General features: G+C 41.8%; 1 protein-coding gene across 2 annotated transcripts in view; it reads left to right on the forward strand.

The window, feature by feature from the left end:
- MAN1A2 (mannosidase alpha class 1A member 2) overlaps nt 1-27,526 on the forward strand; it is a 117,137-nt gene that overhangs the window by 84,759 nt on the left and 4,852 nt on the right. For both annotated transcript variants that reach the window (XM_063445944.1, XM_063445950.1), the window contains exons 8-13: nt 599-722; nt 3,605-3,698; nt 3,906-4,021; nt 18,427-18,646; nt 19,843-20,015; nt 21,357-21,472. In XM_063445944.1, the coding sequence (XP_063302014.1) occupies nt 599-722; nt 3,605-3,698; nt 3,906-4,021; nt 18,427-18,646; nt 19,843-20,015; nt 21,357-21,472 (843 nt within the window). The remainder of the gene's footprint in view (nt 1-598; nt 723-3,604; nt 3,699-3,905; nt 4,022-18,426; nt 18,647-19,842; nt 20,016-21,356; nt 21,473-27,526) is intronic.

Raw genomic sequence — 27,526 nt, forward strand, 5'->3', positions numbered from 1 at the left:
CGGGGTGCTGATATGTTAAGATATCCCTCACTCATTGTGTGGATTTTACTGCTTTATCCATAATCCTAACATTTATTTAGACATTGCACACTTTGCTTGAATCTTTTTTACACTTTGCACATTACATACAAGCCCACCCTCATTACAGAGGCAATGTTAATTTGTATAAAAGCCCATAAAACTGCCCTGTCTCACTGTCTTCAATGACTAAGGCTCCCTGCTGTGGAAATGAGTCCAAGGACCCAGGACTACAGGGAGTGCAATAAATGGAGATGGTTCCAGTGTGCATGTCACTCCAGATAAAAGGATCGAACTAAAAGTCAGGATGTATAAACTGAGGTTAAGGAGAAGGCTTTGTTTACTTTTCGTTGTGCGATACCTGTAGTTAAGCTGAATATTGTGGGGAAATTTGGAAACATTTTTTATTTATCTTTCTACATAGAAAAGTGGTTGTGATAGTGGGTGGACCTCTTATTTACCGATTCCTGTGAGACCTCTGTGCCAGTTTTTCTTGTGGTTAAATTATTGAATTTTGTGTCTGGTTGCTCGCTCGCTGCATTAATCTGTGATAACCCACCTCCTTTCTCTCTCTCCACAGCGGCGTCGGCAGAAACTGGGGCTGGGCGTCGGCAGGGAGCAGTATTCTGGCTGAGTTTGGTACTTTGCATCTGGAGTTTGTTCACCTGAGTTACTTGACTGGAAATCCTGTCTATTACAACAAGGTAAGGCCTACGTCACCAAGCCATGACTGCTCACTGGATCAGTAGCTTTGAGATGGTGTGGGGTACATATTGATGGAGAAATACAGGTGTGTGCCACGTACAGTTCAACCAAAATAAATCTATAAGGAAGATTTATCATAGTGTGCGCTATAAACTAGTAAAAGCTGTAGCCCGCTCACCTCTATATAAACCAGCCGTAGCCCGCTCACCTCTATATAAACCAGCCGTAGCCCGCTTACCTCTATATAAACCAGCCGTAGCCCGCTTACCTCTATATAAACCAGCCGTAGCCCGCTTACCTCTATATAAACCAGCCGTAGCCCGCTTACCTCTATATAAACCAGCCGTAGCCCGCTTACCTCTATATAAACCAGCCGTAGCCCGCTTACCTCTATATAAACCAGCCGTAGCCCGCTCACCTCTATATAAACCAGCCGTAGCCCGCTCACCTCTATATAAACCAGCCGTAGCCCGCTCACCTCTATATAAACCAGCCGTAGCCCGCTCACCTCTATATAAACCAGCCGTAGCCCGCTCACCTCTATATAAACCAGCCGTAGCCCGCTCACCTCTATATAAACCAGCCGTAGCCCGCTCACCTCTATATAAACCAGCCGTAGCCCGCTCACCTCTATATAAACCAGCCGTAGCCCGCTCACCTCTATATAAACCAGCCGTAGCCCGCTCACCTCTATATAAACCAGCCGTAGCCCGCTCACCTCTATATAAACCAGCCGTAGCCCGCTCACCTCTATATAAACCAGCCGTAGCCCGCTCACCTCTATATAAACCAGCCGTAGCCCGCTCACCTCTATATAAACCAGCCGTAGCCCGCTCACCTCTATATAAACCAGCCGTAGCCCGCTCACCTCTATATAAACCAGCCGTAGCCCGCTCACCTCTATATAAACCAGCCGTAGCCCGCTCACCTCTATATAAACCAGCCGTAGCCCGCTCACCTCTATATAAACCAGCCGTAGCCCGCTCACCTCTATATAAACCAGCCGTAGCCCGCTCACCTCTATATAAACCAGCCGTAGCCTGCTCACCTCTATATAAACCAATTGTAACCCGCGCTCAAGATTGCATTATTATGTTTATTATTTATAAAGCGCCAACAAGTTCCATAGCGCTGTACAATGGGTTGACTAATAGACATGTATTTGTAACCAGACGAGTTGGACGCACAGGAACAGAAGGGTTGAGGGCCCTGCTCAATGAGCTGACATGTTAGAGGGAGTGGGTATAGTGACACAGTAACCGAGGGATTGAGGGCCCTGCTCAGTGAGTTTACATGTTAGAGGGAGTGGGGTATAGTGACACAGTAACAGAGGGATTGAGGGCCCTGCTCAGTGAGTTTACATGTTAGAGGGAGTGGGGTATAGAGACACAGTAACAGAGGGATTGAGGGACCTGCTCAGTTTACATGTTAGAGGGAGTGGGGTATAGTGACACAGTAACAGAGAGATTGAGGCCCTGCTCAGTGAGCTTACATGTTAGAGGGTGTGGGGTATAGTGACAGTAACAGAGGGGTTGAGGGCCCTGCTCAGTGAGTTTACATGTTAGATGGAGTGGGGTATAGTGACAGTAACAGAGAGGTTGAGGGCCTGCTCAGTGAGTTTACATGTTAGAGGGAGTGGGGTATAGTGACACAGTAACAGAGGGATTGAGGGCCCTGCTCAGTGAGTTTACATGTTAGAGGGAGTGGGGTATAGTGACACAGTAACAGAGGGATTGAGGGCCCGCTCAGTGAGTTTACATGTTAGAGGGAGTGGGGTATAGTGACACAGTAACAGAGGGATTGAGGGCCCTGCTCAGTGAGTTTTCATGTTAGAGGGAGTGGGGTATAGTGACACAGTAACAGAGGGATTGAGGGCCCGCTCAGTGAGCTTACATGTTAGAGGGAGTGGGGTATAGTGACATAAAAGGTAAGGGTAGGGTAGAAAAGTAGATTGTTAGAATAGTATTCACTGACCACTTAGTGTTTGTTTTTGTTTTTATGATAGTTGCAGGGGAGGAATCGGGGTGCTGGAAGGGAAAGCTGTTGTTGGTTTAATTCATATACCTTCCTAAAAGTCATACTTTGAAACCTACAATGTGACGGCAGATAAGAACCATTCTGCCCATCTAGTCTGCCCAATTTTCTAAATACTTTCATTAGTCCCTGGCCTTATCTTATAGTTAGGATAGCCTTATGCCTATCCCACGCATGCTTAAACTCCTTTACTGTGTTAACCTCTACCACTTCAGCATGAAGGCTATTCCATGCATCCACTACCCTCTCAGTAAAGTAATACTTCCTGATATTATTTTTAAACCTTTGTCCCTCTAATTTAAGACTGTCCTCTTGTTGTGGTAGTTTTTCTTCTTTTAAATATAGTCTCCTCCTTTACTGTGTTGATTCCCTTTATGTATTTAAATGTTTCTATCATATCCCCCCTGTCTCGTCTTTCCTCCAAGCTATACATGTTAAGATCCTTTAACCTTTCCTGGTAAGTTTTATCCTGCAATCCATGAACCAGTTTAGTAGCCCTTCTCTGAACTCTCTCTCTAAGGTATCAATATCCTTCTGAAGATATGGTCTCCAGTACTGCGTACAATACTCCAAGTGACGTCTCACCAGTGTTCTGTACAATGGCATGAGCACTTCCCTCTTTTTACTGCTCATACCTCTCCCTATACAAAGAAAGTTTGTAACACCCTGTTCTGCATTAATGGAAATTAAACCAAATTATCTTCTTTAATGGATCTTTCAACACACCCAAAGGGTCTCGGATATGCTTCAGCTGGTCTGTCTGTCCTATCATCCAGTCTCTCTCCAGTTCCAGTAACCTAGACGAGGGATCTGCAGATATTGAGTTCTATCATTTCATGTCTTTCAGGTCATGCACATCCGAAAACTTCTGCAAAAGATGGATCGTCCCAATGGGCTTTATCCAAACTACTTGAACCCGAGGACAGGACGCTGGGGGCAGCGTAAGTGAAAGTATAGACCTTACAAAGTGCAGAATGTAACCAGAAGGGGGAGTATAACTGGGCAGCCGTGACCTGCACTATATTGTGTGTGGTGTCATATATTCAGAGTGCTGATCGCTTCCTTCTTAAAGTAACCGTGTTAGATTAAAGTCTATTCAGGAGTGTGTTGGGGTAAGGGGTTCTAAAACACTTTGTGTTCCCTGATAGATCACACGTCTGTGGGTGGTTTGGGAGACAGTTTCTATGAATACCTTCTGAAGGCCTGGCTGGTCTCTGACCGAACAGATGTTGATGCTCGGAAAATGTACGATGATGCAATTGAAGTGAGTATTTAAAATTTCTACCTACCTTATACATACCTAGTACCATACGCCAAACTGTGAACTTATAGAAACTCGGTACTATGTATCATATCCATCATTACTGTGTACTGCACCCACACAGTGATATTACCATGTACTCTACCCAGACAGGAATATTATATAAACATTTACGTGTACTCTACCCAGACAGGAATATTATATAAACATTTACGTGTACTGTACCCAGACAGGAATATTATATAAACATTTACGTGTACTCTACCCAGACAGGAATATTATATAAACATTTACGTGTACTGTACCCAGACAGGAATATTATATAAACATTTACGTGTACTGTACCCAGACAGGAATATTATATAAACATTTACGTGTACCGTACCCAGACAGGAATATTATATAAACATTTACGTGTACCGTACCCAGACAGGGATATTATATAAACATTACCATGTACTGTACCCAGACAGGGATATTATATAAACATTACCATGTACTGTACCCAGACAGGGATATTATATAAACATTACCATGTACCGTACCCAGACAGGGATATTATATAAACATTACCATGTACCGTACCCAGACAGGGATATTATATAAACATTACCATGTACTCTACCCAGACAGGGATATTATATAAACATTACCATGTACCGTACCCAGACAGGGATATTATATAAACATTACCATGTACCGTACCCAGACAGGGATATTATATAAACATTACCATGTACCGTACCCAGACAGGGATATTATATAAACATTTACGTGTACCGTACCCAGACAGGAATATTATATAAACATTTACGTGTACTGTACCCAGACAGGGATATTATATAAACATTTACGTGTACTGTACCCAGACAGGGATATTATATAAACATTACCATGTACCGTACCCAGACAGGGATATTATATAAACATTACCATGTACTGTACCCAGACAGGGATATTATATAAACATTACCATGTACCGTACCCAGACAGGGATATTATATAAACATTACCATGTACCGTACCCAGACAGGGATATTATATAAACATTACCATGTACCGTACCCAGACAGGGATATTATATAAACATTACCATGTACCGTACCCAGACAGGGATATTATATAAACATTACCATGTACCGTACCCAGACAGGGATATTATATAAACATTACCATATACCGTACCCAGACAGGGATATTATATAAACATTACCATGTACCGTACCCAGACAGAGATATTATATAAACATTACCATGTACTGTACCCAGACAGGGATATTATATAAACATTACCATGTACTGTACCCAGACAGGGATATTATATAAACATTACCATGTACTGTACCCAGACAGGGATATTATATAAACATTACCATGTACCGTACCCAGACAGGGATATTATATAAACATTACCATGTACCGTACCCAGACAGGGATATTATATAAACATTACCATGTACCGTACCCAGACAGGGATATTATATAAACATTACCATGTACCGTACCCAGACAGGGATATTATATAAACATTACCATGTACCGTACCCAGACAGGGATATTATATAAACATTACCATGTACCGTACCCAGACAAGGATATTATATAAACATTACCATGTACTGTACCCAGACAGGGATATTATATAAACATTACCATGTACTGTACCCAGACAGGGATATTATATAAACATTACCATGTACCGTACCCAGACAGGGATATTATATAAACATTACCATGTACTGTACCCAGACAGGGATATTATATAAACATTACCATGTACTGTACCCAGACAGGGATATTATATAAACATTACCATGTACTGTACCCAGACAGGGATATTATATAAACATTACCATGTACCGTACCCAGACAGGGATATTATATAAACATTACCATGTACCGTACCCAGACAGGGATATTATATAAACATTACCATGTACCGTACCCAGACAGGGATATTATATAAACATTACCATGTACCGTACCCAGACAGGAATATTATATAAACATTACCATGTACCGTACCCAGACAGGGATATTATATAAACATTACCATGTACTGTACCCAGACAGGGATATTATATAAACATTACCATGTACTGTACCCAGACAGGGATATTATATAAACATTACCATGTACCGTACCCAGACAGGGATATTATATAAACATTACCATGTACCGTACCCAGACAGGGATATTATATAAACATTACCATGTACTGTACCCAGACAGGGATATTATATAAACATTACCGTGTACCGTACCCAGACAGGGATATTATATAAACATTACCATGTACTGTACCCAGACAGGGATATTATATAAACATTTACGTGTACTGTACCCAGACAGGGATATTATATAAACATTACCATGTACTGTACCCAGACAGGGATATTATATAAACATTACCATGTACCGTACCCAGACAGGGATATTATATAAACATTACCATGTACCGTACCCAGACAGGGATATTATATAAACATTACCATGTACTGTACCCAGACAGGGATATTATATAAACATTTACGTGTACTGTACCCAGACAGGGATATTATATAAACATTACCATGTACTGTACCCAGACAGGGATATTATATAAACATTACCGTGTACCGTACCCAGACAGGGATATTATATAAACATTACCATGTACCGTACCCAGACAGGGATATTATATAAACATTACCATGTACTGTACCCAGACAGGGATATTATATAAACATTACCATGTACCGTACCCAGACAGGAATATTATATAAACATTACCGTGTACCGTACCCAGACAGGGATATTATATAAACATTACCATGTACCGTACCCAGACAGGGATATTATATAAACATTACCGTGTACCGTACCCAGACAGGGATATTATATAAACATTACCGTGTACCGTACCCAGACAGGGATATTATATAAACATTACCGTGTACCGTACCCAGACAGGGATATTATATAAACATTACCATGTACCGTACCCAGACAGGGATATTATATAAACATTACCATGTACTGTACCCAGACAGGGATATTATATAAACATTACCGTGTACCGTACCCAGACAGGGATATTATATAAACATTACCATGTACTGTACCCAGACAGGGATATTATATAAACATTACCATGTACCGTACCCAGACAGGGATATTATATAAACATTACCATATACCGTACCCAGACAGGGATATTATATAAACATTACCATGTACTGTACCCAGACAGGGATATTATATAAACATTACCATGTACCGTACCCAGACAGGAATATTATATAAACATTACCATGTACCGTACCCAGACAGGGATATTATATAAACATTACCGTGTACCGTACCCAGACAGGGATATTATATAAACATTACCATGTACTGTACCCAGACAGGGATATTATATAAACATTACCATGTACCGTACCCAGACAGGGATATTATATAAACATTACCATGTACCGTACCCAGACAGGGATATTATATAAACATTACCATGTACTGTACCCAGACAGGGATATTATATAAACATTACCATGTACTGTACCCAGACAGGGATATTATATAAACATTACCATGTACCGTACCCAGACAGGGATATTATATAAACATTACCATGTACCGTACCCAGACAGGGATATTATATAAACATTACCATGTACCGTACCCAGACAGGGATATTATATAAACATTACCATGTACCGTACCCAGACAGGGATATTATATAAACATTACCATGTACCGTACCCAGACAGGGATATTATATAAACATTACCATGTACTGTACCCAGACAGGGATATTATATAAACATTACCATGTACCGTACCCAGACAGGGATATTATATAAACATTACCATGTACCGTACCCAGACAGGGATATTATATAAACATTACCATGTACCGTACCCAGACAGGAATATTATATAAACATTACCATGTACCGTACCCAGACAGGGATATTATATAAACATTACCATGTACCGTACCCAGACAGGGATATTATATAAACATTACCATGTACCGTACCCAGACAGGAATATTATATAAACATTACCATGTACCGTACCCAGACAGGGATATTATATAAACATTACCATGTACCGTACCCAGACAGGGATATTATATAAACATTACCATGTACCGTACCCAGACAGGGATATTATATAAACATTACCATGTACCGTACCCAGACAGGAATATTATATAAACATTACCATGTACTGTACCCAGACAGGGAAATTATATAAACATTACCATATACCGTACCCAGACAGGAATATTATATAAACATTACCATGTACCGTACCCAGACAGGGATATTATATAAACATTACCATGTACCGTACCCAGACAGGGATATTATATAAACATTACCATGTACTGTACCCAGACAGGGATATTATATAAACATTACCATGTACCGTACCCAGACAGGGATATTATATAAACATTACCATGTACTGTACCCAGACAGGGATATTATATAAACATTACCATGTACCGTACCCAGACAGGGATATTATATAAACATTACCATGTACCGTACCCAGACAGGGATATTATATAAACATTACCATGTACTGTACCCAGACAGGGATATTATATAAACATTACCATGTACCGTACCCAGACAGGGATATTATATAAACATTACCATGTACCGTACCCAGACAGGGATATTATATAAACATTACCATGTACTGTACCCAGACAGGGATATTATATAAACATTACCATGTACCGTACCCAGACAGAGATATTATATAAACATTACCATGTACTGTACCCAGACAGGGATATTATATAAACATTACCATGTACCGTACCCAGACAGGGATATTATATAAACATTACCATGTACCGTACCCAGACAGGGATATTATATAAACATTACCATGTACCGTACCCAGACAGGGATATTATATAAACATTACCATGTACCGTACCCAGACAGGGATATTATATAAACATTACCGTGTACCGTACCCAGACAGGGATATTATATAAACATTACCATGTACTGTACCCAGACAGGGATATTATATAAACATTACCATGTACCGTACCCAGACAGGGATATTATATAAACATTACCATGTACTGTACCCAGACAGGGATATTATATAAACATTACCGTGTACCGTACCCAGACAGGGATATTATATAAACATTACCATGTACTGTACCCAGACAGGGATATTATATAAACATTACCATGTACCGTACCCAGACAGGGATATTATATAAACATTACCATGTACCGTACCCAGACAGGGATATTATATAAACATTACCATGTACCGTACCCAGACAGGGATATTATATAAACATTACCATGTACTGTACCCAGACAGGGATATTATATAAACATTACCATGTACCGTACCCAGACAGGGATATTATATAAACATTACCATGTACCGTACCCAGACAGGGATATTATATAAACATTACCATGTACTGTACCCAGACAGGGATATTATATAAACATTACCATGTACTGTACCCAGACAGGGATATTATATAAACATTACCATGTACCGTACCCAGACAGGGATATTATATAAACATTACCGTGTACCGTACCCAGACAGGGATATTATATAAACATTACCATGTACCGTACCCAGACAGGGATATTATATAAACATTACCATGTACCGTACCCAGACAGGGATATTATATAAACATTACCATGTACTGTACCCAGACAGGGATATTATATAAACATTACCATGTACCGTACCCAGACAGGGATATTATATAAACATTACCATGTACTGTACACAGACAGGGATATTATATAAACATTACCATGTACCGTACCCAGACAGGAATATTATATAAACATTACCATGTACCGTACCCAGACAGGGATATTATATAAACATTACCATGTACCGTACCCAGACAGGAATATTATATAAACATTACCATGTACTGTACCCAGACAGGGATATTATATAAACATTACCATGTACCGTACCCAGACAGGGATATTATATAAACATTACCATGTACCGTACCCAGACAGGGATATTATATAAACATTACCATGTACTGTACCCAGACAGGGATATTATATAAACATTACCATGTACCGTACCCAGACAGGAATATTATATAAACATTACCATGTACCGTACCCAGACAGGGATATTATATAAACATTACCATGTACTGTACCCAGACAGGGATATTATATAAACATTACCATGTACCGTACCCAGACAGGGATATTATATAAACATTACCATGTACTGTACCCAGACAGGGATATTATATAAACATTACCGTGTACCGTACCCAGACAGGGATATTATATAAACATTACCATGTACTGTACCCAGACAGGGATATTATATAAACATTACCATGTACCGTACCCAGACAGGGATATTATATAAACATTACCATGTACCGTACCCAGACAGGGATATTATATAAACATTACCATGTACCGTACCCAGACAGGGATATTATATAAACATTACCATGTACCGTACCCAGACAGGGATATTATATAAACATTACCATGTACCGTACCCAGACAGGGATATTATATAAACATTACCATGTACTGTACCCAGACAGGGATATTATATAAACATTACCATGTACTGTACCCAGACAGGGATATTATATAAACATTACCATGTACCGTACCCAGACAGGGATATTATATAAACATTACCATGTACTGTACCCAGACAGGGATATTATATAAACATTACCATGTACTGTACCCAGACAGGGATATTATATAAACATTACCGTGTACCGTACCCAGACAGGGATATTATATAAACATTACCGTGTACCGTACCCAGACAGGGATATTATATAAACATTACCATGTACCGTACCCAGACAGGGATATTATATAAACATTACCATGTACTGTACCCAGACAGGGATATTATATAAACATTACCATGTACCGTACCCAGACAGGGATATTATATAAACATTACCATGTACTGTACCCAGACAGGGATATTATATAAACATTACCATGTACTGTACCCAGACAGGGATATTATATAAACATTACCATGTACTGTACCCAGACAGGGATATTATATAAACATTACCATGTACTGTACCCAGACAGGGATATTATATAAACATTACCATGTACTGTACCCAGACAGGGATATTATATAAACATTACCATGTACTGTACCCAGACAGGGATATTATATAAACATTACCATGTACCGTACCCAGACAGGGATATTATATAAACATTACCATGTACTGTACCCAGACAGGGATATTATATAAACATTACCATGTACCGTACCCAGACAGGGATATTATATAAACATTACCATGTACCGTACCCAGACAGGGATATTATAGAAACATTACCATGTACTGTACACAGACAGGGATATTATATAAACATTACCATGTACTGTACACAGACAGGGATATTATAGAAACATTACCATGTACCGTACCCAGACAGGGATATTATATAAACATTACCATGTACTGTACCCAGACAGGGATATTATATAAACATTACCATGTACCGTACCCAGACAGGGATATTATATAAACATTACCATGTACCGTACCCAGACAGGGATATTATATAAACATTACCATGTACTGTACCCAGACAGGGATATTATATAAACATTACCATGTACCGTACCCAGACAGGGATATTATATAAACATTACCATGTACTGTACCCAGACAGGGATATTATATAAACATTACCATGTACTGTACCCAGACAGGGATATTATATAAACATTACCATGTACCGTACCCAGACAGGGATATTATATAAACATTACCATGTACCGTACCCAGACAGGGATATTATATAAACATTACCATGTACCGTACCCAGACAGGGATATTATATAAACATTACCATGTACCGTACCCAGACAGGGATATTATATAAACATTACCATGTACTGTACCCAGACAGGGATATTATATAAACATTACCATGTACCGTACCCAGACAGGGATATTATATAAACATTACCATGTACTGTACCCAGACAGGGATATTATATAAACATTACCATGTACCGTACCCAGACAGGGATATTATATAAACATTACCATGTACCGTACCCAGACAGGGATATTATATAAACATTACCATGTACCGTACCCAGACAGGGATATTATATAAACATTACCGTGTACCGTACCCAGACAGGGATATTATATAAACATTACCATGTACTGTACCCAGACAGGGATATTATATAAACATTACCATGTACCGTACCCAGACAGGGATATTATATAAACATTACCATGTACCGTACCCAGACAGGGATATTATATAAACATTACCATGTACCGTACCCAGACAGGGATATTATATAAACATTACCATGTACCGTACCCAGACAGGGATATTATATAAACATTACCATGTACCGTACCCAGACAGGGATATTATATAAACATTACCATGTACCGTACCCAGACAGGGATATTATATAAACATTACCATGTACCGTACCCAGACAGGGATATTATATAAACATTACCATGTACTGTACCCAGACAGGGATATTATATAAACATTACCGTGTACCGTACCCAGACAGGGATATTATATAAACATTACCATGTACTGTACCCAGACAGGGATATTATATAAACATTACCATGTACTGTACCCAGACAGGGATATTATATAAACATTACCGTGTACCGTACCCAGACAGGGATATTATATAAACATTACCATGTACCGTACCCAGACAGGGATATTATATAAACATTACCAGTGTACCGTACCCAGACAGGGATATTATATAAACATTACCATGTACCGTACCCAGACAGGGATATTATATAAACATTACCGTGTACCGTACCCAGACAGGGATATTATATAAACATTACCATGTACTGTACCCAGACAGGGATATTATATAAACATTACCATGTACCGTACCCAGACAGGGATATTATATAAACATTACCATGTACCTGTACCCAGACAGGGAATATTATATAAACATTACCATGTACTGTACACAGACAGGGATATTATATAAACATTACCGTGTACCGTACCCAGACAGGGATATTATATAAACATTACCGTGTACCGTACCCAGACAGGGATATTATATAAACATTACCATGTACTGTACCCAGACAGGGATATTATATAAACATTACCATGTACTGTACCCAGACAGGGATATTATATAAACATTACCATGTACTGTACCCAGACAGGGATATTATATAAACATTACCATGTACCGTACCCAGACAGGGATATTATATAAACATTACCATGTACCGTACCCAGACAGGGATATTATATAAACATTACCATGTACCGTACCCAGACAGGGATATTATATAAACATTACCATGTACTGTACCCAGACAGGGAATATTATATAAACATTACCATGTACCGTACCCAGACAGGGATATTATAGAAACATTACCATGTACCGTACCCAGACAGGGATATTATATAAACATTACCATGTACCGTACCCAGACAGGGATATTATATAAACATTACCATGTACCGTACCCAGACAGGGATATTATATAAACATTACCATGTACCGTACCCAGACAGGGATATTATATAAACATTACCATGTACCGTACCCAGACAGGGATATTATATAAACATTACCATGTACTGTACCCAGACAGGGATATTATATAAACATTACCATGTACCGTACCCAGACAGGGATATTATATAAACATTACCATGTACCGTACCCAGACAGGGATATTATATAAACATTACCATGTACTGTACCCAGACAGGGATATTATATAAACATTACCATGTACCGTACCCAGACAGGAATATTATATAAACATTACCATGTACTGTACCCAGACAGGGATATTATATAAACATTACCATGTACTGTACCCAGACAGGGATATTATATAAACATTACCATGTACCGTACCCAGACAGGGATATTATATAAACATTACCATGTACTGTACCCAGACAGGGATATTATATAAACATTACCATGTACCGTACCCAGACAGGATATTATATAAACATTACCATGTACTGTACCCAGACAGGGATATTATATAAACATTACCATGTACCGTACCCAGACAGGGATATTATATAAACATTACCATGTACCGTACCCAGACAGGGATATTATATAAACATTACCATGTACCGTACCCAGACAGGGATATTATATAAACATTACCATGTACCGTACCCAGACAGGGATATTATATAAACATTACCATGTACTGTACCCAGACAGGGATATTATATAAACATTACCATGTACCGTACCCAGACAGGAATATTATATAAACATTACCATGTACTGTACCCAGACAGGGATATTATATAAACATTACCATGTACTGTACCCAGACAGGGATATTATATAAACATTACCATGTACTGTACCCAGACAGGGATATTATATAAACATTACCATGTACCGTACCCAGACAGGAATATTATATAAACATTACCATGTACCGTACCCAGACAGGGATATTATATAAACATTACCATGTACCGTACCCAGACAGGGATATTATATAAACATTACCATGTACCGTACCCAGACAGGGATATTATATAAACATTACCATGTACCGTACCCAGACAGGGATATTATATAAACATTACCATGTACCGTACCCAGACAGGGATATTATATAAACATTACCATGTACCGTACCCAGACAGGGATATTATATAAACATTACCATGTACCGTACCCAGACAGGGATATTATAGAAACATTACCATGTACTGTACCCAGACAGGGATATTATATAAACATTACCATGTACCGTACCCAGACAGGGATATTATATAAACATTACCATGTACCGTACCCAGACAGGGATATTATATAAACATTACCGTGTACCGTACCCAGACAGGGATATTATATAAACATTACCATGTACTGTACCCAGACAGGGATATTATATAAACATTACCATGTACCGTACCCAGACAGGGATATTATATAAACATTACCATGTACCGTACCCAGACAGGGATATTATATAAACATTACCATGTACCGTACCCAGACAGGGATATTATAGAAACATTACCATGTACTGTACCCAGACAGGGATATTATATAAACATTACCATGTACTGTACCCAGACAGGGATATTATATAAACATTACCATGTACTGTACCCAGACAGGGATATTATATAAACATTACCGTGTACCGTACCCAGACAGGGATATTATATAAACATTACCATGTACTGTACCCAGACAGGGATATTATATAAACATTACCATGTACCGTACCCAGACAGGGATATTATATAAACATTACCATGTACTGTACCCAGACAGGGATATTATATAAACATTACCATGTACTGTACCCAGACAGGGATATTATATAAACATTACCATGTACCGTACCCAGACAGGGATATTATATAAACATTACCATGTACTGTACCCAGACAGGGATATTATATAAACATTACCATGTACCGTACCCAGACAGGGATATTATATAAACATTACCATGTACCGTACCCAGACAGGGATATTATATAAACATTACCATGTACTGTACCCAGACAGGGATATTATATAAACATTACCATGTACTGTACCCAGACAGGGATATTATATAAACATTACCATGTACCGTACCCAGACAGGGATATTATATAAACATTACCATGTACTGTACCCAGACAGGGATATTATATAAACATTACCATGTACCGTACCCAGACAGGGATATTATATAAACATTACCATGTACCGTACCCAGACAGGGATATTATATAAACATTACCGTGTACCGTACCCAGACAGGGATATTATATAAACATTACCATGTACTGTACCCAGACAGGGATATTATATAAACATTACCATGTACTGTACCCAGACAGGGATATTATATAAACATTACCATGTACTGTACCCAGACAGGGATATTATATAAACATTACCATGTACCGTACCCAGACAGGGATATTATATAAACATTACCATGTACCGTACCCAGACAGGGATATTATATAAACATTACCGTGTACCGTACCCAGACAGGGATATTATATAAACATTACCATGTACTGTACCCAGACAGGGATATTATATAAACATTACCATGTACTGTACCCAGACAGGGATATTATATAAACATTACCATGTACCGTACCCAGACAGGGATATTATATAAACATTACCATGTACCGTACCCAGACAGGGATATTATATAAACATTACCATGTACCGTACCCAGACAGGGATATTATATAAACATTACCATGTACTGTACCCAGACAGGGATATTATATAAACATTACCATGTACCGTACCCAGACAGGGATATTATATAAACATTACCATGTACTGTACCCAGACAGGGATATTATATAAACATTACCATGTACCGTACCCAGACAGGGATATTATATAAATATTACCATGTACCGTACCCAGACAGGGATATTATATAAACATTACCATGTACTGTACCCAGACAGGGATATTATATAAACATTACCGTGTACCGTACCCAGACAGGGATATTATATAAACATTACCATGTACTGTACCCAGACAGGGATATTATATAAACATTACCATGTACCGTACCCAGACAGGGATATTATATAAACATTACCATGTACTGTACCCAGACAGGGATATTATATAAACATTACCATGTACCGTACCCAGACAGGGATATTATATAAACATTACCATGTACTGTACCCAGACAGGGATATTATATAAACATTACCATGTACTGTACCCAGACAGGGATATTATATAAACATTACCATGTACCGTACCCAGACAGGGATATTATATAAACATTACCATGTACTGTACCCAGACAGGGATATTATATAAACATTACCATGTACCGTACCCAGACAGGGATATTATATAAACATTACCATGTACTGTACCCAGACAGGGATATTATATAAACATTACCATGTACTGTACCCAGACAGGGATATTATATAAACATTACCATGTACCGTACCCAGACAGGGATATTATATAAACATTACCATGTACTGTACCCAGACAGGGATATTATATAAACATTACCATGTACCGTACCCAGGCAGGGATATTATATAAACATTACCATGTACCGTACCCAGACAGGGATATTATATAAACATTACCATGTACCGTACCCAGGCAGGGATATTATATAAACATTACCATGTACTGTACACAGACAGGGATATTATATAAACATTACCATGTACCGTACCCAGACAGGGATATTATATAAACATTACCATGTACCGTACCCAGACAGGGATATTATATAAACATTACCATGTACCGTACCCAGACAGGGATATTATATAAACATTACCGTGTACCGTACCCAGACAGGGATATTATATAAACATTACCATGTACTGTACCCAGACAGGGATATTATATAAACATTACCATGTACTGTACCCAGACAGGGATATTATATAAACATTACCATGTACTGTACCCAGACAGGGATATTATATAAACATTACCATGTACCGTACCCAGACAGGGATATTATATAAACATTACCATGTACCGTACCCAGACAGGGATATTATATAAACATTACCATGTACCGTACCCAGACAGGGATATTATATAAACATTACCGTGTACCGTACCCAGACAGGGATATTATATAAACATTACCATGTACTGTACCCAGACAGGGATATTATATAAACATTACCATGTACTGTACCCAGACAGGGATATTATATAAACATTACCATGTACCGTACCCAGACAGGGATATTATATAAACATTACCATGTACCGTACCCAGACAGGGATATTATATAAACATTACCATGTACTGTACCCAGACAGGGATATTATATAAACATTACCGTGTACCGTACCCAGACAGGGATATTATATAAACATTACCATGTACCGTACCCAGACAGGGATATTATATAAACATTACCATGTACTGTACACAGACAGGGATATTATATAAACATTACCATGTACTGTACACAGACAGGGATATTATAGAAACGTTGTCGTGTACTGTACCCAGACAGGGATATTATATTGTTGGTTGAGTACCGTTTTACAGAATTCATTGTAGAAACAACTAAAAATACAAACTTTCACCCCAGAAGCTGTTGGGTTTATTCTCTGTAATACAGGTGATCTTTGTCTGAATATAGTCATTCTGACCTCCCAGGACTGGTGTAACAGAGACTGGACAAATTACAGTTTTTACCCAGTTACCCTCTCATTAACCAGCTTTACCAGGAGACTCATTAATACTCTTTGTTTTTTTTTTACTTTATTTTGCTATATTATTGTATGAATTAGTATTTTACCTCACAGAGTCTTGGATTACCTTTCACTCTCCCCACCTGTCTAGGCAATAGAGAAGCACTTAATTCGGAAGTCAAATGGAGGTCTTACCTTTATTGGTGAATGGAAAAATGGCCACCTGGAGCGCAAAATGGGTCATCTGACCTGTTTTGCAGGTGGGATGCTGGCACTTGGTGCTGACGGGTCACCAGGAGACAAAGCTGGGCACTATTTGCAACTGGGTGCCGAAATTGCTCATACTTGCCATGAGTCATATGACCGCACAGGTAGGTCATCACTTGATGGGATATGAAAGGTAATGGGAGGTAATTCCTCCCTGCTGCACCTCACCCTCCACTTCCTCCCTGCTTCACCTCACCCTCCACTTCCTCCCTGCTTCACCTCACCCTCCACTTCCTCCCTGCTGCACCTCACCCTCCACTTCCTCCCTGCTGCACCTCACCCTCCACTTCCTCCCTGCTGCACCTCACCCTCCACTTCCTCTCTGCTGCACCTCACCCTCCACTCTTCCTCCTCCCTGCTGCACCTCACCCTCCACTCTTCCTCCTCCCTGCTGCACCTCACCCTCCACTCTTCCTCCTCCCTGCTGCACCTCACCCTCCACTCTTCCTCCTCCCTGCTGCACCTCACCCTCCACTCTTCCTCCTCCCTGCTGCACCTCACCCTCCACTCTTCCTCCTCCCTGCTGCACCTCACCCTCCACTCTTCCTCCTCCCTGCTGCACCTCACCCTCCACTCTTCCTCCTCCCTGCTGCACCTCACCCTCCACTCTTCCTCCTCCCTGCTGCACCTCACCCTCCACTCTTCCTCCTCCCTGCTGCACCTCACCCTCCACTCTTCCTCCTCCCTGCTGCACCTCACCCTCCACTCTTCCTCCTCCCTGCTGCACCTCACCCTCCACTCTTCCTCCTCCCTGCTGCACCTCACCCTCCACTCTTCCTCCTCCCTGCTGCACCTCACCCTCCACTCTTCCTCCTCCCTGCTGCACCTCACCCTCCACTCTTCCTCCTCCCTGCTGCACCTCACCCTCCACTCTTCCTCCTCCCTGCTGCACCTCACCCTCCACTCTTCCTCCTCCCTGCTGCACCTCACCCTCCACTCTTCCTCCTCCCTGCTGCACCTCACCCTCCACTCTTCCTCCTCCCTGCTGCACCTCACCCTCCACTCTTCCTCCTCCCTGCTGCACCTCACCCTCCACTCTTCCTCCTCCCTGCTGCACCTCACCCTCCACTCTTCCTCCTCCCTGCTGCACCTCACCCTCCACTCTTCCTCCTCCCTGCTGCACCTCACCCTCCACTCTCCCTCTCCACCCCCCCCCCCCCCCCCCGTGCTGCATCCTGATTTGCCCCACTGCACCCCACCCTCCATTTGTGCCCTCCCCCTCCTGCTGCACCCCACCCTCCACTTTCTCTGGAGTTCATTTTTTTTCCTGCCTCTTCACATTTTTCTTATTTCCCATTAGTGCTTAAGTTGGGGCCGGAAGCTTTTAAATTTGATGGAGGTGCTGAGGCCGTGGCTGTGCGTCAGAATGAGAAATATTACATCCTGCGACCAGAGGTGATTGAGACATACTGGTACATGTGGCGTTACACCCATGATCCTAAATACCGACTCTGGGGCTGGGAAGCAGCTCAGGTGAGTACCAAGAAATTACAAACTCCCTTCCCTTGCTGGCTGGCATTATTTCTCAATGTGCCCCATCGCTGCCCTTCCCTTGCTGGCTGGCATTGTTTCTCAGTGTGCCCCATCGCTGCCCTTCCCTTGCTGGCTGGCATTGTTTCTCAGTGTGCCCCATCGCTGCCCTTCCCTTGCTGGCTGGCATTGTTTCTCAGTGTGCCCCATTGCTGCCCTTCCCTTGCTGGCTGGCGTTTCTCAGTGTGCCCCATCGCTGTCCTTCCCTTGCTGGCTGGCATTGTTTCTCAGTGTGCCCCATCACTGCCTGACCCTTGCTGGCTGGCATTGTTTCTCAGTGTGCCCCATCGCTGCCCTTCCCTTGCTGGCTGGCATTGTTTCTCAGTGTGCCCCATCGCTGCCCTTCCCTTGCTGGCTGGCATTGTTTCTCAGTGTGCCCCATTGCTGCCCTTCCCTTGCTGGCTGGCGTTGTTTCTCAGTGTGCCCCATCGCTGCCCTTCCCTTGCTGGCTGGCATTGTTTCTCAGTGTGCCCCATCGCTGCCCTTCCCTTGCTGGCTGGCATTGTTTCTCAGTGTGCCCCATTGCTGCCCTTCCCTTGCTGGCTGGCGTTTCTCAGTGTGCCCCATCGCTGCCCTTCCCTTGCTGGCTGGCATTGTTTCTCAGTTTGCCCCATCGCTGACCTTCCTTTGCTGGCTGGCATTGTTTCTCAGTGTGCCCTATTGCTGCCCTTCCCTTGCTGGCTGGCGTTGTTTCTCAGTTTGCCCCATCGCTGCCCTTCCCTTGCTGGCTGGCATTGTTTGTCCTCGATGAGTGCAGGATTCTCCGTTTGTTTTAACCTCCCTTTGCTGGCTGTGACATTCTCCCTTCATTCTTTCTCCTTGCGCCATGTTGCTCTTCTGGCCTTGCCAGCTACATCATTGCACTTCTTCCACTGCGTGTATTTATCCAACTCCAGCTCTATAGTGGATTCAGAATAATGTTTATAATTGCTTTTTAATACAAACTCCGTAATTTAAGGGAATGTGGAACAAATGCAGTGTTAAACTTTACGGTGCGCAAGCTCCAGTCCTGCCAAACCAGCCACAGCTACACAAAGAAGAAAAGGGTCTGGCACCCCTCCTTATGTGTGCCAGAATATCCTATTTGTGCCCTGTTCTAGGAAAACCATGTCTGATAAATCATTGCTGTGAGAGATATGGAGGAATGCGGGACTGGTTTTAATTTTTGTTGCAATGTTGAGGTCCCATAATCCCCTGTGTTTGGAGATTCTCACCACAACGTAGAATGATTTGCACATTTCCTGTAAAGTTGTCTGTCTGATGCAGCTTTGTCTCCCCCTACAGGCCATTGAGAAGTACTGCCGAGTTAGTGGGGGTTTCTCGGGTGTGAAAGATGTGTATTCATCGGCACCAGTGTATGACGATGTACAGCAGAGCTTCTTCCTGGCAGAGACCCTCAAGTGAGTCCCTTTATTTTATCCATTACCAGGCATTATCAGGGATTATTACTATCAGCTATTAGAAAGACCTGCTCCTTATCGGGGAGCGTTACTACCAGCTAATAGAAAGACCTGCTCCTTATCGGGGATCGTTACTGCCAGCTAATAGAAAGACCTGCTCCTTATCGGGGATCGTTACTACCAGCTAATAGAAAGGCCTGCTACTTATCGGGGATCGTTAATACCAGCTAATAGAAAGACCTGCTCCTTATCGGGGATCGTTACTGCCAGCTAATAGAAAGACCTGCTCCTTATCGGGGATCGTTACTACCAGCTAATAGAAAGACCTGCTCCTTATCGGGGATCGTTACTACCAGCTAATAGAAAGACCTGCTCCTTATCGGGGATCGTTACTACCAGCTAATAGAAAGACCTGCTCCTTATCGGGGATCGTTACTACCAGCTAATAGAAAGACCTGCTCCTTATCGGGGATCGTTACTACCAGCTAGCAGACCTGCTCCTTATCGGGGATCGTTACTACCAGCTAATAGAAAGGCCTGCTACTTATCGGGGATCATTACTACCAGCTAATAGAAAGACCTGCTCCTTATCGGGGACTGTTACTACCAGCTAATAGAAAGACCTGCTCCTTATCGGGGATCGTTACTACCAGCTAATAGAAAGGCCTGCTACTTATCGGGGATCATTACTACCAGCTAATAGAAAGACCTGCTCCTTATCAGGGATCGTTACTACCAGCTAATAGAAAGACCTGCTCCTTATCGGGGATCGTTACTACCAGCTAGCAGACCTGCTCCTTATCGGGGATCGTTACTACCAGCTAATAGAAAGGCCTGCTCCTTATCGGGGATCGTTGCTACCAGCTAATAGAAAGACCTGCTCCTTATCGGGGATCGTTACTACCAGCTAATAGAAAGACCTGCTCCTTATCGGGGATCGTTACTGCCAGCTAATAGAAAGACCTGCTCCTTATCGGGGATCGTTACTACCAGCTAATAGAAAGGCCTGCTACTTATCGGGGATCATTACTACCAGCTAATAGAAAGACCTGCTCCTTATCGGGGACTGTTACTACCAGCTAATAGAAAGACCTGCTCCTTATCGGGGATCGTTACTACCAGCTAATAGAAAGGCCTGCTACTTATCGGGGATCATTACTACCAGCTAATAGAAAGACCTGCTCCTTATCAGGGATCGTTACTACCAGCTAATAGAAAGACCTGCTCCTTATCGGGGATCGTTACTACCAGACATGATGCTAGCTTTTATCCTCTCAACAATGGCCACTACACAGAGTGCAACTGAATAGCTTTGTGATGCTTCCCATGATGCCAAGAGTGTGACTTCATGCTGAGCATTGTGGGGTTCTGTACTTGGTGCAGTGGTAGGAAGTGAACGCTGTATTTAACGGCCAATAGCAACGCACATATTATATTATTATTTAATAGAAAAAGCATTTTATAGTCAGTCTATTTGTGTTACCGGAAATTTATGTTCTGGATTTTTTTGATTTTTCTGTTCAACATTCAGTTTTCTTTTTTTAGTTCATGAATTCAGACACACACACACACACACACATTAAATACAGACACACACATTCACATTAAATACAGACTAACACACACACATTCACATTAAATACAAACACACACACACACTCTCACATTAAATACAGACACACACACTCTCACATTAAATACAGACACACACACTCTCACATTAAATACAGACACACACACATTCACATTAAATACAGACACACACACATTCACATTAAATACAGACACACACACACACACATTCACATTAAATACAGACACACACACACACACATTCACATTAAATACAGACACACACACACACACATTCACATTAAATACAGACACACACACACACATTCACATTAAATACAGACACACACACACACACATTCACATTAAATACAGACACACACACACACACATTCACATTAAATACAGACACACACACATTCACATTAAATACAGACACACACACATTCACATTAAATACAGACACACACACATTCACATTAAATACAGACACACACACACACACACATTCACATTAAATACAGACACACACACACACACATTAAAAATCAAAGAAAAACAAGTTACCTGCGCTCTCTCCTTAAATCCACACGGTAAAGACAGACACACACACACGGTAAAGACAGACACACACACGCGGTAAAGACAGACACACACACACGCGGTAAAGACAGACACACACACACGCGGTAAAGACAGACACACACACACGCGGTAAAGACAGACACACACACACGCGGTAAAGACAGACACACACACACGCGGTAAAGACAGACACACACACACGCGGTAAAGACAGACACACACACACGCGGTAAAGACAGACACACACACGCGGTAAAGACAGACACACACACACGCGGTAAAGACAGACACACACACACGCGGTAAAGACAGACACACACACGCGGTAAAGACAGACACACACACACGCGGTAAAGACAGACACACACACACACACACGGTAAAGACAGACACACACACACACGCGGTAAAGACACACACACAAACACTCACACATTCACATTAAGTACACACACTCACAATAAATACACACGTTTTACATTAAATACAGACACACACACACACACATTTTACATTAAATACAGACACACACACACACACATTTTACATTAAATACAGACACACACACACACACATTTTACATTAAATACAGACACACACACACTCACATTAAATACAGACACACACACACTCACATTAAATACATACACACACACACTCACATTAAATACAGACACACACACTCTCACATTAAATACACACACACACTCTCACATTAAATACAGACACATTCACATTAAATACACACACACACACACACATTCACATTAAATACAGACACACACATTCACATTAAATACAGACACACACATTCACATTAAATACAGACACACACACACATTAAAAATCAAAGAAAAACAAGTTACCTGCGCTCTCTCCTTAAATCCACACGGTAAAGACAGACACACACACACGGTAAAGACAGACACACACAAACGGTAAAGACAGACACACACAAACGGTAAAGACAGACACACACAAACGGTAAAGACAGACACACACAAACGGTAAAGACAGACACACACAAACGGTAAAGACAGACACACACAAACGGTAAAGACAGACACACACAAACGGTAAAGACAGACACACACAAACGGTAAAGACAGACACACACAAACGGTAAAGACAGACACACACAAACGGTAAAGACAGACACACACAAACGGTAAAGACAGACACACACAAACGGTAAAGACAGACACACACAAACGGTAAAGACAGACACACACAAACGGTAAAGACAGACACACACACACACGCGGTAAAGACAGACACACACACACACGCGGTAAAGACAGACACACACACACACGCGGTAAAGACAGACACACACACACACGCGGTAAAGACAGACACACACACACACGCGGTAAAGACAGACACACACACACACGCGGTAAAGACAGACACACACACACACGCGGTAAAGACAGACACACACACACACGCGGTAAAGACAGACACACACACACACGCGGTAAAGACAGACACACACACACACGCGGTAAAGACAGACACACACACGCGGTAAAGACAGACACACACACGCGGTAAAGACAGACACACACACGCGGTAAAGACAGACACACACACGCGGTAAAGACAGACACACACACACACGCGGTAAAGACAGACACACACACACACGCGGTAAAGACAGACACACACACACACGCGGTAAAGACAGACACACACACACACGCGGTAAAGACAGACACACACACACGCGCGGTAAAGACAGACACACACACACACACGCGGTAAAGACAGACACACACACACACACGCGGTAAAGACAGACACACACACACACGCGGTAAAGACAGACACACACACACACACACGCGGTAAAGACAGACACACACACACACACACGCGGTAAAGACAGACACACACACACACGCGGTAAAGACAGACACACACACACACGCGGTAAAGACAGACACACACACACACGCGGTAAAGACAGACACACACACACACACGCGGTAAAGACAGACACACACACACACGCGGTAAAGACAGACACACACACACACACGCGGTAAAGACAGACACACACACACACACGCGGTAAAGACAGACACACACACACACACGCGGTAAAGACAGACACACACACACACACGCGGTAAAGACAGACACACACACACACACGCGGTAAAGACAGACACACACACACACACGCGGTAAAGACAGACACACACACACACGCGGTAAAGACAGACACACACACACACACACACGCGGTAAAGACAGACACACACACACACACACACGCGGTAAAGACAGACACACACACACACACACGCGGTAAAGACAGACACACACACACACACGCGGTAAAGACAGACACAAACACACACACACACGCGGTAAAGACAGACACACACACACACGCGGTAAAGACAGACACACACACACACGCGGTAAAGACAGACACACACACACACGCGGTAAAGACAGACACACACACACACACGCGGTAAAGACAGACACACACACACACACACGCGGTAAAGACAGACACACACACACACACACACGCGGTAAAGACAGCCACACACACACACGCGGTAAAGACAGCCACACACACACACGCGGTAAAGACAGACACACACACACACACGCGGTAAAGACAGACACACACACACACACGCGGTAAAGACAGACACACACACACACACGCGGTAAAGACAGACACACACACACACACGCGGTAAAGACAGACACACACACACACACGCGGTAAAGACAGACACACACACACACACGCGGTAAAGACAGACACACACACACACACGCGGTAAAGACAGACACACACACACACGCGGTAAAGACAGACACACACACACACACGCGGTAAAGACAGACACACACACACACACGCGGTAAAGACAGACACACACACACACACGCGGTAAAGACAGACACACACACACACGCGGTAAAGACAGACACACACACACACACGCGGTAAAGACAGACACACACACACACACACGCGGTAAAGACAGACACACACACACACGCGGTAAAGACAGACACACACACACACGCGGTAAAGACAGACACACACACACACACACGCGGTAAAGACAGACACACACACACACGCGGTAAAGACAGACACACACACACACGCGGTAAAGACAGACACACACACACACGCGGTAAAGACAGACACACACACACACACACGCGGTAAAGACAGACACACACACACACGCGGTAAAGACAGACACACACACACACGCGGTAAAGACAGACACACACACACACACACACGCGGTAAAGACAGACACACACACACACGCGGTAAAGACAGACACACACACACACGCGGTAAAGACAGACACACACACTCACACATTCACATTAAGTACACACACTCACAATAAATACACACGTTTTACATTAAATACAGACACACACACACATTTTACATTAAATACAGACACACACACACTCACATTAAATACAGACACACACACACTCACATTAAATACAGACACACACACTCACATTAAATACAGACACACACACTCACATTAAATACAGACGCACACACTCACATTAAATACAGACACACACACTCTCACATTAAATACAGACACATTCACATTAAATACAGACTAAAACACACACATTCACATTAAATACAGACACACACATTCACATTAAATACAGACACACACATTCACATTAAATACAGACACACACATTCACATTAAATACAGACACACACATTCACATTAAATACAGACACACACATTCACATTAAATACAGACACACACATTCACATTAAATACAGACACACACATTCACATTAAATACAGACACACACACACATTAAAAATCAAAGAAAAACAAGTTACCTGCGCTCTCTCCTT

Source organism: Pelobates fuscus, chromosome 1, assembly GCF_036172605.1.
Source record: "Pelobates fuscus isolate aPelFus1 chromosome 1, aPelFus1.pri, whole genome shotgun sequence".
NCBI classification, from domain to species: domain Eukaryota; kingdom Metazoa; phylum Chordata; class Amphibia; order Anura; family Pelobatidae; genus Pelobates; species Pelobates fuscus.